General features: G+C 39.0%; 1 protein-coding gene across 3 annotated transcripts in view; it reads right to left on the bottom strand.

The window, feature by feature from the left end:
• Window positions 1-13,624, bottom strand: part of SCFD1 (sec1 family domain containing 1) — a 40,247-nt gene that overhangs the window by 26,245 nt on the left and 378 nt on the right. Inside the window, exons 1-10 of one of the 3 annotated variants that reach the window (XM_083452695.1) lie at window positions 13,438-13,574; window positions 11,944-12,014; window positions 10,103-10,191; window positions 9,193-9,283; window positions 6,962-7,084; window positions 6,594-6,681; window positions 5,856-5,945; window positions 4,383-4,438; window positions 1,015-1,100; window positions 515-614 (exon numbers count right to left, since the gene is read on the bottom strand). In XM_083452695.1, the coding sequence (XP_083308821.1) occupies window positions 515-614; window positions 1,015-1,100; window positions 4,383-4,438; window positions 5,856-5,945; window positions 6,594-6,681; window positions 6,962-7,084; window positions 9,193-9,283; window positions 10,103-10,191; window positions 11,944-12,014; window position 13,438 (795 nt within the window). In that variant the 5' untranslated portion in view covers window positions 13,439-13,574. Of the gene's footprint in view, window positions 1-514; window positions 615-1,014; window positions 1,101-4,382; window positions 4,439-5,855; window positions 5,946-6,593; window positions 6,682-6,961; window positions 7,085-9,192; window positions 9,284-10,102; window positions 10,192-11,943; window positions 12,015-13,437; window positions 13,575-13,624 lie in introns of those variants that run through there. The other 2 variants (XM_083452694.1, XM_083452696.1) reach the window with 2 other exon arrangements.

The raw sequence follows: 13,624 nt of genomic DNA, 5'->3' as shown, positions 1-13,624 counted from the left end.
ACTTGTAGAGCAGCAAGTGAAAAATCAATCTCACTGACTACTAGAAATAATGAATGGTTATGAAGTCCAGCCAAAATTTGAGGAATTTGACAGCACAACTGTCATTATGTGAAAGTTAGGTAGTAACCAAATTTGTACTACAGCAGACCACAGCCTCAAATTACATTCATAAACAGTTATAATGGGAGGGAAATTATGGTTCAAACTAACAGCTATTTTGCACATGTAAGGATTTCTGTTTTCCTTTATGTGGAAAGAAATGGGTTTTTAGGCAGTTTTACCAGCCATGGATGGGGAATCTGTGGCTCTACAGATGTTGTTACTCAAACTCCCATCAGTTCTAGCTAGCATAACTGATGGTCAGGGATGATGGGAGTTGTCATCCAATGCTATCTGGAGAGAAACAATTTCCCCATTCCTGTCTTAAGGCAAGCACTGAACCAAAGTTTTACATTATTGAGCTGGTAATAATAATAAACAAAGAATATATAGTCACAAAAAACAAGTTTCTTACCAGTACATCGTGCACTAAGGCTTGGTAGGTCCAAGTATGGTGTAGAGGAGTTGCCAAATCGATGTTTCTGTCAACAAGTACTAAGAGAGGTCTCTGGAAACTAAATAAAAATATTAAGTTAATAACCTGAAACATATTTGGAATATTTCTGTGGCCAAATTCATTGCCAAACCCTGCAGAATAGTTACGAAATATGAAGCATTTTGCCACCTGCTATACAACAACAACAACAACAACAACAACAACAATAATAATAATAATAATAATAATAATAATTTATTTATACCCTGCCCATCTGGCTTGGTTTCCCCATTTTAAAATCATTCCATCATTTTAAAATCATGTAGAATGTTTTTCTCTCCTTAGGATTTTAAATCCCAATATTGCTATATCTTCCAGCTAAGCAGATGAAAAGCAATGACATGCTGCAAATCTGCAAAGCATGAATACATATAGGACTTTAAAAAGGGCTGCTGAAAAATACAAGTAGATGTTGATACCTGAATTGTCCAGCTCCAAGTGTGTCACCTGTGAAAAGGCTGTTTCTGGCATCTCTGAGGTTCTCCCGGAGTTTCTTATCTAGTTTCTGAAAAAGATTTATCAGAGCTTTCATATATCCATAAAGGTAAAGGTAAAGGGACCCCTGACCATTAGGCCCAGTCGTGGGGTTGCAGTGCTCATCTCGCTTTATTGGCCAAGGGAGCCGGCGTACAGCTTCCGGGTCATGGGGCCAGCATGATTAAGCCACTTCTGGCGAACCAGAGCAGTGCACAGAAACACTGTTTACCTTCCCGCCGGAGTGGTACCCATTTATCTACTTGTACTTTGACGTGCTTTCAAACTGCCAGGTTGGCAGGAGCAGGGACCGAGCAACGGAAGCTCACCCCGTCGTGGGGATTCGAACCGCCAACCTTCTGATCGGCAAGTCCTAGGCTCTGTGGTTTAACCCACAGCGCCACCTGCATCCCCATATATCCATAAATATAGCTAAATATAACAGAATGAACCTGTCAATTTCCCCACAGCCTATATGAGGACGAAGATGAAAATAACGAGAAAATGGTCCATGATGAAATAACGGTAGAGAGATAACCAGCTTGAGATTACCTTCTGGAATTGAAAAGGTGGGGTATAAATATCTCAATAATCAAGGAAAGCTGAAAGATCCAAACTTGAGAATGGAGCATTTTAAACTTACTGTGAATGCTCCTTTTGGGAATGTGAGGGAGACAATGGGCTCAGTAAACACTGGCTAAAGATCCACTACCCAGACATAGACAGGGGTAAGGTAATGAAAGTAAAAGCTTAGCAGCCAACCCTCACATCCTGCCTCCAGTTCCTGCCCTGTTGCCAAGTTCTTGCAGACCTTAAGGAAGTGAAAACCGGGAGACAAAACCAAGAGGAAATTCAAGAAGAATCGTAATCAGGAGAAGGAAAAACTATGAAAAGGCATGACACAAAGAGGATGTCTGACAAGTTCAAATGTTGGTGAAATTGCTGATATAAAAAGGAGCCAACTGAAAAGGCAAGGTCAAATAGAAAACTGGATGCCACTCAACCACAAGGATTGGTCAGAAGGTCTTGTGTGTGTCCCCAGAAGCAGCATTCACATTATTCAATGGTTTGTGCTCTGTGAGAGCCCTTCAGTAAACAATGGGATGTGCTCAAGCTACTCATCATAAACCAGGTAACTGTGCTACAAATCTCCAAAACAGAACCATTAGCAGAGTGAGCAGCAAATGCTGCTGAAGTCCTGGTGGAATGAGCTGAGCTGTGGTGTTTAAAGGTGAGGGATATGTTGGATCTCATAAGCCACTACAATAGATGTTGAAAGCTTTGCTAAGGTGGAGCAAGACAAACAGAATGCAACAAACGCATGTGTCACTGCGGTAAAATCAGACATCAGATTTCCTGCACTTTTTCTTTTGCACAGCTATTCTTATTTGTTCTTGTTTTTCCCCCAGAAGGAATCTTGAATGCCCAGGCTGAGATAAATTAACCTATTCCAAGCAAGGCAGGGAAAGGAACTGGAGCCAATATGAGGGGTGGCTGCTAAACTCTTTCATTTTATTATTCCTGCCTGTCTTTGGATGGGACTGAACCCATTGTTTACTGAAGGGCTCCTGCATGCTCATAGAGAAATGTCATTTTCCTATGAGCCATCAAAATTTTGTGATAATGGTTACATTAGATGTCCCACTTAGCTAACACTTCCATTGTTATTGTGATGACTATGTGAACAGCATAGACACCTTTGGTGTCACTTTTATTGCATAGCAATGCTACACCATTCTGCAATCTTTTCTTTTTCATGTGTTACCGTCTTTGAAGGCTGAGTGTTCATACACTGCCTCCAAAACGATTTAAGTTCATCTACATTCTGCCTTTATTCTTTCATGGAACTCTTGGAAGTGTACACAGGGTTCTGATATTATCTCCCATCCAAACACTAAGGCGATCCAAATCTTTTCATAAGAAAGCTTCATGAAACAAAAAAATCTTAAGTTGGCACCGAAACTTAGTACAGACTGTGCCAGATTGCTTTTTCTATACAAAAAGCACCACACTATTTCCTGTTGAGGACAGTCTGACACTGCCAGTCACCACTAGACATGCCTGAGTGGCATATTGCAAAGATTAGGCCAGGTATAAGGAATAAGGTGATCTTTTAAGTACACTACCCCTAGTTCATGTACAAATACACTGTGTTCTCAGTTCATGCCCTTGAGAGGCACCAGATTACATATGGGCCATTTTTAAAAAGGGGACAAACAGGCCTTTCCACTTTACATCACAGCTATCTCCTCCCTTCCCAAGTATTACTGTTTTAAAAATATTCCACTATTGTTGCAAGCTAGCATAAGCTCAGTACTAAACCCACAATCTTATGCACACTTAACTGGAAGTAAGTCCCGCTGAACTGAATAGGACTTGTGTCTAAATACACATGCATAGGGTTATGCTGGACCAATAAAGAAGCTCTATCTTACAAAAAACTGAATATAATTTAGAGTTCTTCCCATATCCTCAACCTTGTCTCTTTCATATGCCACTAGCTTTCCTTCCTAGACTACAGGAGTGCATGCCAGGATGTAATCAAAGACACATAAGACACATGCACCTAGAAGCAAGGGGGCACTGCATACCCAGGTCAGTTAAGAGGCAGCTAGCCAAGAACAACATACAATCCAAGACATGGGAAGTACTCAAAGGTGGTGGAATACTCCATGATGGAGAAACCATCACATCAACCTGACCTCTGCTGGCTTACCATTAGCAGGAGCTGGTTGAGCAGATTTTACTGATAAGGCCTTTTAAAACTATTCCCTCCCACTGGAACCAATGGGAGGGAAAATAATTATGCCCAGAGTTTGCATACTTATTAAATTGTGCACAGAGTGCACAAGCCTAAGGCTGGTTTATGTAGCACTAAACCATAGCTTAATGCAGTGTTTCCCAACCTTGGGCCTCCAGCTGTTTTCGAACCACAATTCCCATCATCCCTGACCACGGGTCTTGCTAGCTGAGGATTATGGGAGTTGTAGTCCAAAAACAGCTGGAGGCCCAAGGTTGGGAAATGCTGGCTTAATGCTATGTCCAAACCCAGAAATTCTACTGCACATGTCTTCCTAAGAATTGCAGTGGATAAAAACATTCTTAGATTGTGTCTGTTTAGCTTGGGACACACAAGTGGAGTTACCATGACAATGTAAAGTTACATTGACCGTTCTGTCTCCTCTGTGATATAGCTCAGTAAAAACAATTGTCTGTCTGCTGTTCGGCTTTCAGTTAAACAGTGATTCTCCCTTCATGATGCCTGTCATACATATTTCAAAAATTAATTCAGTTGGGATATTTCACAACTCACCACTGCCACCATTTCTGCTGCTGTTCCCCTTGAACATCGGATTATTGGAATAGCTCCTATTAAAAAATAAAAATTGATTTTTTGGGGGGAAATGCTGTTATAGAGTCTACTACGTTTCTTTTAGGATAAATGGCTTTTACATTGCCTGCTACCAAGTTAATTTTATTAAATAAATATGGGTTAATAATATTTAAACAAAGCTTATGAAAACTTTCTAAAGTGCTGAGAAATTCCCTTATTCAGAGGGAATTTTTGAGCATTTTTTAAAAGGCTAGCCAATAGGAGATAGCTAGACACCTCTCAAGCTGTTAAATGTATTTCTTAGTTCTCCAAAGGGATCATTTTGCAAACCTAATACAGGACATATCTACTTTATATCTTCCAGGAGATTTAAGTAATTGAATTGTTTGAAACCACATTCTGAAACATCACATCTTGAGTGACAGATTATCACTGTCATAACAGGACATGCAAACTTAAATAGGGAAGCTTTTCCTGAATAATTCTTAATTTTTAATCTTTAGCCAGATACAGATGGGTAAATTGTAAGCTCTGAGTTCAAACAATTCATATATCAAGAGCATCTAATATCTATCAGTATCTTTAATTCCTACAAATTATTAAATGTTCAAAGAGAATTACATGAAATCATATCATACTGTTGCTGTCCTCGGTCTAGGACTCTATTTCTTTTTTGACAACATTTACAGAAGAAATCCTTATTTTACAAAGTCCAAGCCAGTGCAGAAATGAGGTTGTATCCAATGAACTGTTCCACCAACGCATGGACTTCCACTTCTCGCAAACCCTCTCAAATCTGTTCTCCCAAGTCTCTGTAGCAGATTCAGGGAGGTGTGCAGGGAGAGGAGCAGTGGAACAGGAAGAACCTTTTCTCAATTACTTTGCTATACAACACCCATAGGGTTGGATCCACAAAATCCAAGTGGAAGTGGGTGGGCAGAATATGATTTCTCCATAGCAGCTCCCAAAAGCCTCTCCAGAGGTCTGGAGGATACTGCTGAATGCGGCAGGAAGCTGAGGGCAAAGGGGAGGTCCCTGAAAATGTGAAAATTTCTGCATGAGCAAATTCACTTAACCATTGATCTGTACAATTCCTATGCTTTCTTCTCCTCTCTTCCAGCTGAATTCACCCTACTTCATGTTTCACTACTATTCATGGTGCAAAATTATTTGTGTGCCAATGTTAATTTCAAGCATGATGAACCATCTTCAAATTCTTTTTTTAAACCCTGCTTTATAACAGCATTTGAAGCTGGTTTGCAAACTCTAGGAATAGGTAACCATGAATAGAGCTCAATTCTGTAAAAACAATTCAGGGCACTGGGCATTTTTGAGGAAGAGGTGGCTCACTTTATCCTAACCACCTCCTTCGAATGACATATGACTTAATGTAGAGGGAATTTCACAGCATTCCTTACAGAGGTATGATATTTAAGAAACCAACATACTTACCAAGTGTAACAAAAAAACAGAAAAGGCTGTCTACAATTGTATCCATTACAGTCTCCATTTCCGTGTCTGTTATATCTGGTCTGTTGATGGCTGCAATACCAAAAAGGGAGAGGAGAAAAATATCAGATTACTGTACTGTATAAATTATGTCTATGTGTCATTCACTCTAGATTAAAAGCTGAAAATTCTAGCAGACCAAAACAATTTTAAAATTCCAGGGTGTATCCAATGCTGTCTGTTGTGTGAGAGGTTATCAACTTAATCTCTTCCCCCTGCAGCCTTGCGTGCACCCTCAAAATTTGTCCCAAAGGGATGAAGGAGAGGAAGCAAATTTGGGGGGGGGGGCACGTAGGGGACTGCAGGGGTGATGAGAGGAAGCAGCAACCTTGTCGCATGAGCAGCAGTCTGATTGCATGTTGGATTCTACCCTCCATTTATGTTTCTTGCCTGATAGTAAAGATATATATCCTGGGTCTATGACACAAAAATAAGTTACTCAGTCTAAACAGCAGAAAGCACTTTATGTGCTTACTTTCATAAACTTCAATATTCCATTACAGCTCAATAATAAATGTAGGCAAGTAATCAAGGCGAATAATGGGAAATGAAGTCAGTAGCAAAACTCCACACCGTCACCAGCATTAGAATGTCTGAGTGCACATACAGAATTACACCATTATGTTCTCTTAAAATGCTAGACGTTTAACAAAATAACTGTTTTTAGAATAATCCACCTACCACGATACGAAACAAGCTCCTTGTTTTGATTGCATAATAAAAACATATCATCTTCCAAAGTAATGAAGTTGAGATATTGGTCAAAAACCTATACATCAAAACAAAGGGATCATTAGTAAAAATAACATGTAAATGATTGGTTTATATTGAATCACTACTATATCAAAACATTATTTTTATTTAAGGAACAACAAGGGCTTATATGCAATAGGAGTATTATCTTTGCAAAATAGTTCCAACCTGCACAAACTGAAATACCCAATTTTGCCAACTCCCAACTTAAGAACCCCACACTCCAAAAAACTTGTTGAATCAGTTTTGAAAGTAACAGGTACTCCAATATGAATGTTTGGAATAATGTACTTTACCTTAGCTACTTGTGCTACTGCACTGGCACCCAGAGCAGCATTTGCAATATCTTCCAGTTTACTTCTTGAAATGGCAGAAATAAAATTTAAATAATAATATTCGTAAAGTTGGTTTCTAAGATCCTGAAAGAAAAAAAATGAATGTTAAAAACACCAGAATTTTTTAGATAACAAGTATACTTTAAAAATGAAAGCCTTTACTATACAGTAGTGCTTCTAAAAATTAATCTCCTATAAGGCAGCATAACCCATGCCAATAACAGACAGTATATACAATACTAGGGAGTTTTGCAGAAAATGTTCTTCTGAAGTGTCAGTGTTTAATCTGCAGTGTCCCAAAGCTTAGTTTGAGGTGCACCTCCCCAGTCCTATATTCATTTGTATGTATGCTGACATGTGGGAAGCATGCTCGAATGTCTCATGCAAATAAAATAAATAAAAAACTGGGCAGAACACAGTGGTATGTGGTTTCATTTGTAATCACCCCAAGTTTAGTTAAAATTCTTGCTCCTTACTTGCCAGTGGCCTAGGGTAATCATTTGTCAAGTTCATATTCCACAAATACAATGCTTTTGACTGGTGAGAATGTGTGCATGTCTGAGTGGACATCACTTCTGGTTATTAAGATGTCTAACATGGGATAGAATTAAGCTTATTCAGAAAAGCAGTTATTCTGTTATTTTGATAAGCAGGGGTAAAGCAGCTTCCCATTTAATATTATCCAAGTATCCACAATTCAAACCAAAAATTAACAGAATATGCCATTTCTTTATTTAGCCTGTTTTGACCCTAGTAAGAAGCTTTTCTGCTGAGCTCATTTGGGTAAATTTTGAATATATTGATTAGTTCATTTTTCTGCACATTGTGTTATTGCATCTGTCCTGGATTAGATCTGTCTAGAGAAGAACTCAGTCTGAGATTTGAGTTTAAAAGCCTCTGCAGTGTCTGCATGTGTCCTGCAGGTGTCAGCAATGTTAAATTGATATGCTGGACATTCATTCACTAAAAACTGCAATCCTAAATTGCACCAATACAAAGGTTGTGGCCTGCCCTGTATGGGCTTTGATGGGAGAAAAAATTAATCTATGCAACCTGATTATATATAATTCCACTAATACCATCTGTTGCCTCAGCTTGTATAATATACATTAAATCTACAGGAATGGGGCATAATGAATCATTTTCATGGTCATGGTTCCAGAAATCACTCCAAGAGGTATCTCAGATTATGAAATGTTACATTCAAATCACCTGAAAAGCTTAATCAAATTAAGAATGTTGCAACAATTCTGGCTCACTCCCTTTACAAAAGGTGAAAATCATATTGTCATAATGCTCAGAGGTTGGGGTAAAAGAGAATGAAGGGTTTTTTTTCCATGTGAAAAGGAGATTTGAGTTATACCTGATATTCACTGCTATATCAATTTCTGGATTTTAAGAAAAAGTTAAGCAAGCCAGCCAGTGTTACAAACTGAGATATGAAAGCTAGGAGCTAAATGCACCTTAAACCTAGGTTATGGGTGCAATAACGGAATGTCTAGGCAGACTTTTTTATAACAAGAATCCAAAGCTGAAAATGAATGAACTGCGGCTAAAATATTATGCTCATTTTCACATGATCTGGTCCTTCCCCTGCCCACTCCCCTAATATTCTTAAGAGGGTCTCTTCTACAGTCTTCAGAGAGTAGCTGGAAGTGGGGAGGCAGAAAAAGGTCTTCCTTTCCTTCCACTCTGCAGTTTGAAATCTTGGGCACAGTACTGCACCCAGAGCTCAGAAGCTGCTCATGCTAATGAAATTCCCTGTCGCAAAATGAGCCTAGAACAATGGGAGCTTCGAACACTTGACACCTGATATATTTGTACACACTAGCACAGGTAGTAGATAGACTTTAAAACTGCAAGGAAAGTAGGAAATAATCATACAAGACAACACGTTTGCAGGGGCTACAGCAGTAGCAAGCTGTCTCTCCTAACTGCCAACGACACTTAAGAACCTCTTTGATCCATAGCATAACCACTGTAAGTAGTAAGAGTATTTTCTAAGCAGTTGGCTCATCACTGGATTTGCTGATGTGGAGTACATGCTGCAAACAATGAAGTCACAGCCCTAACATCTATGCAGCTGAAGCATAAACACTACCTTTTATCTGGCAGTAAAACAAAGTCCAGTTTCTTGTGTTACAACATGAATTTTTAAACTCTTACAATGGACATTAAGCACGTCACACTACCTGGCACAGCCTGTCAATATTTTCCTCTGTTGGCATTACAAAATATATTGCTGGAACGTCTGGAATAGAATCTCGATCGGAGTGCAGAAGACTGGAAATAAAAGAACAAGCTTCATTTGTGAACTGTTTTACTCTTTCTTGAAACAAATGGAACAACAACAAAAAGCCCTAGAAACAAAAAAGGCTTCAACAGCTTCAATCGTATGCACACTTGCTTGGGCAGAGCTTGACCGTGCAATCAGCCTTCTTCCAAGTAATCATCTATTGGATTGGGCACATGGCACTTTCTACATAATTTGCTGATGCAGAAGTAATGCTAGTTTTTCTTTAATTGCAGTTTAACTGAAAGCCTGCCCAAGGAAGGTGTATTCCTTTCTCTCCTGTTCCCTTAACTATAGTTAAGCAGTTTGTTGACCACATATCATGAATTGCAATCAAGGTTAACCACGGCATCTCAGTGTACCCATTCATAGCTTGTATGATTAGTCTGAAAAAAGGAAAAGGAGCTGTCTCAGGTGTTTCAGAACTATGACTTGAAAAGGTAGATTGCATAGACTTAAGTATAATGAAAATATGTTTTTCAGATATGCTCTTACTGTATGCCCAGTAACTTGCAAAATTAAAACTACTTTCAGCCTTCTCTTAATTTTGTAATCAATGTAATGGATTTATGTACTGTTTTAGGTAAAGACTGGCATACTTAGACATGCCAGAGCTTCAGTCTGCTCTTTACAAGAGAGAATACATCACTGTAAGCATAACTAGCATCCTTCAGCTTCCCGTTATTGACCAGTTACCCAGCTGGTGGTTTAACATGCAACCTTATCCTCCTCACCATAAAAAACCACATGTTTTTTCAAACAACGTATAAAGTAACACAACTGCAAAACGTATACATATAGATACATACAGATGTAAAGTAATGCCCATGTCTCTTAATTCTTTCACTGACAATAATGGAGATATTATATCTTGGCCAAATCTGTCATAAATGAGAACCTGCAACACAAAAACACCTATTAGCATAATTCCAGTAAGGAACTTGACATATTTAGGGGAGAGGATAGGACTCTTTTGAGGTCAACCAATCAGAGAGGAAGAAGAATGCTATGGTCAGGTTTTATTAGTTGCATACACACTAAGCAAACTAGAAAGCAATGTCAGTGCATGGATCACCATTCACTTCAGTGGGGCCTGAGCAGAGGTTGTGCAGCAGCTTTATGTCCATGAGCTTGTAATTATTTAACAGATAAAGGGGTCTTAAGCAACATTTCAGATTTGAAGGAGTTAGTCACATTCTCATATGCTTTGAAATAAATACAGTGGTACCTCGGGTTAAATACGCTTCAGGTTACATACGCTTCAGGTTCCGCTAACCCAGAAATAGTACCTCGGGTTAAGATCTTTGGTTCAGGATGAGAACAGAAATCGTGCTCCGGCGGCGCAGTGGCAGCGGGAGGCCCCATTAGCTAAAGTGGTGCTTCAGGTTAAGAACAGTTTCAGGTTAAGAACGAACCTCCGGAACAAATTAGGTATGTAACCAGAGGTACCACTGTAATTTCCTTTAAAACAAATTATTATTTAAAAAATATGAAAACAACAGGAAAGCATTAAAATTTTTTGTTTGACATTGCAATTTTTTTTAAAAAAATAAGGGCAGCCTGTCATACAAAACCAAGAGAGAATCTTTGGACATAATAACTAACCATGATTTATTGTGAAGGGAATAATTCTAGATGAACCATTGGCTAAAATGCTTTTCCTGCTCCCTCCAGTGCAGTTGAATTAACTGTTTTTATTAAACACAGTTTAGTTTCTAAATCAATCAATCTCAATGTTATGTCTCAAGCTTCAACTGTACAGTGGTACCTCTAGTTACGAACTTAATTCGTTCCGGAGGTCCGTTCTTAACCTGAAACTGTTCTTAACTAGAGGAGTGCTTTCACTAATGGGGCCTCTTGGTGCTGCTGCGCTGCCGGCCCCCGATTTCCATTCTCATCCTGGGGCAAAGTTCTCAACTCGAGGTAACTCTTCCATGTTAGTGGAGTTTGTAACCTGAAGCGTTTGTAACCGGAGGTACCACTGTATTTAATGTTGTTTGTCAAAACCAGGCAGCTTCATAATATATGGCTTGTTTCAAGCTAATCAGAGTTAAGATTAACTGGAGTTTCTCAGGGTCACACAACACAGCAAGCCTCAAACAAATGAAAGAAACGAAAAGCTTCAGAGCTCCTCATTGCAGCCATGCCAGAGAAGGAGGGAATGGGGCAGTGTGCATCTGATGCTCACCTAGCTAGTTCCTGTCAGAATTAAAAAAGTGTTTTATGATGACATCTGGACTTAAAAACCAACTGGAAAAAGTAACATGCACAATAAAGGCTGAAATGGTTCTATCATGCAACATTAAAAGCACAGTCACAAACAATGTTTCTTAAACCATTAGTACAGTTTCCTCAATAAAATCCATCACCAGTGTCAAATATACTACCAAAGGAATTACTTCTATCTACTCAGTTATGTTTACTTTCACAGAGCTCTTCTTTATGCAGTTCTATGGGGTCACGAAGAGTCGGACACGACTAAACAACAATATAATTAAAACACTTTCATTTTCATTATCAGCAATTGGTCCAAATCAACAACCTATTTCGTAAAGCTATAAAATGTCATTTTCAAGAACAAGGCAAATAAGTTAATTTGAAACTAGAAATGATTACCATGGATGTAAAATTGGCATATAGTTTGACTTACTTTCCATACTGGTTCACCTGTACTGTTTTTAACAGGTGGCACATTGAAATTCAACATACGTTTTAGAGCCACTGAAAATGAGAGAAAAGAGGATTTTGAATAGTTTTGAAAACGTATGACTAACCACATAAAATCTATTGAGAACCTTTTCAAAATATTGCAATCTGACTATATGTTATTTAGAAATAAACAATGTTAGAGTTTATTTATTTGAGATTATTGTAGTCAAGCAGTATATAAATTGCTAAAATAAAATCAATAAAGAGGCCATGGCTACTGTCTTATTTAAATTAATAACAACATTTGTCAAGATGTGTGGATATTGTAGCAACTGAAGAGACAAGAACCTAAGAGCAGAAACCTGGTATTGTAAAATAACAGTGTGTTTCCATTGTACTTCCTATGTACCAAAGCCTTCTTATACTCAGAGACATAAGTATGATGAAAATTGATGTGAAAGTCATATTAGATATTCCCAAGGCTCTTCCCTGAGACTAAAACTTTTAAAATAATCCATGAACAAACACATGAATGGGAACAAAATGGCAAAGGAGATTCAGCAGAAAGTGTAAAGTGTTGCACACAAGGGCACTGAATTTACATATATGCTGTCAAGTCCAAACTGGTAGTGACTTCTCAATATCTCCAACATAAGAAGAATGAAACTGTAATAAAAAGTGTGTGTGTGTGTTGAAGTCTGATGAAGAAGTCTAGTCCTAAACCCAAACCCCGACATGGTTGAATCCGTGAAGATTTCAGACACCTTTGCAGTATGTGTTCCAGAATGGTTTCTTGAAACATTTCTTACTAATAAATATATGTTCAGTATGGAATGCTTTGGCAATTACAAGCCATTGGGACATACTACACTGACCTGCTTCTGACTGGATAACATAGGCAAATCTGTTTGTTTGAAACAACCTTCCCCAACCTGGTAACCCCCAGATGTTCTGGACCACAAGTCCAACCAGTGCTGATTGCGGCTAATGGGAACTAGTCCAAAAACAACTGGAGGACACCAGGTGGAGAAACTCTGACCTGAAGGGCTGTGCTTCAGTTTGGAGTAGTAACACCAGCCATTAAAATCACAGAAAAACACCCAGTCTAAAACCATCACGATCGCATAGATGACATGTTCAGAACTCCTCGGAGCACAGCTTGAAAAGAGGAAAACAATGCTGACTCTGATAAACCTCAAATCCTTTGAGGATGATGCGTGTAAGGTATTAAAGGGGCATTTCTTGGGGATCATTTGTTCTTGTATCTTCTAACAATGCCTTGCAAATTGCTTAACGCGGGTAGGCGGATGATGCAAAGGCTGCTTTTAACAACTAATAGCATGACTCCACTTTATGTTTAAGGGCTCCTTTGGAATAACTGTAATGTCTATGAAACTGTGACGGCAGTCTCTTTGTGGACATGATGGGGTGGGGTGGATTCCCCCCACCTTTTTGTACCAACTTAAAACTCCGTAGTGGTCTATGAAGTACCTACTGCCCTATAATCCCAAAGTGTTGTTGCTGTTCTTATAAAACCCGAGGGTTGGAGGCAGCGAAAGAAGAAACACAGCCGCGCCAGGAAACTAAGAGCAGGATGCGGGGTCAATACAGGGAACCCTCTCGGCGCCTTGGCCGCCACGGGGCAACCCTCCCCCCCCAAAGTAGGGCAGGGCTCCGCTCCT

The sequence above is a fragment of the Podarcis tiliguerta genome (genome assembly GCF_965153285.1).
Source record: "Podarcis tiliguerta genome assembly, chromosome: 1".
Taxonomy (NCBI): domain Eukaryota; kingdom Metazoa; phylum Chordata; class Lepidosauria; order Squamata; family Lacertidae; genus Podarcis; species Podarcis tiliguerta.
This window is presented reverse-complemented; position numbering and strand designations above follow the sequence as displayed.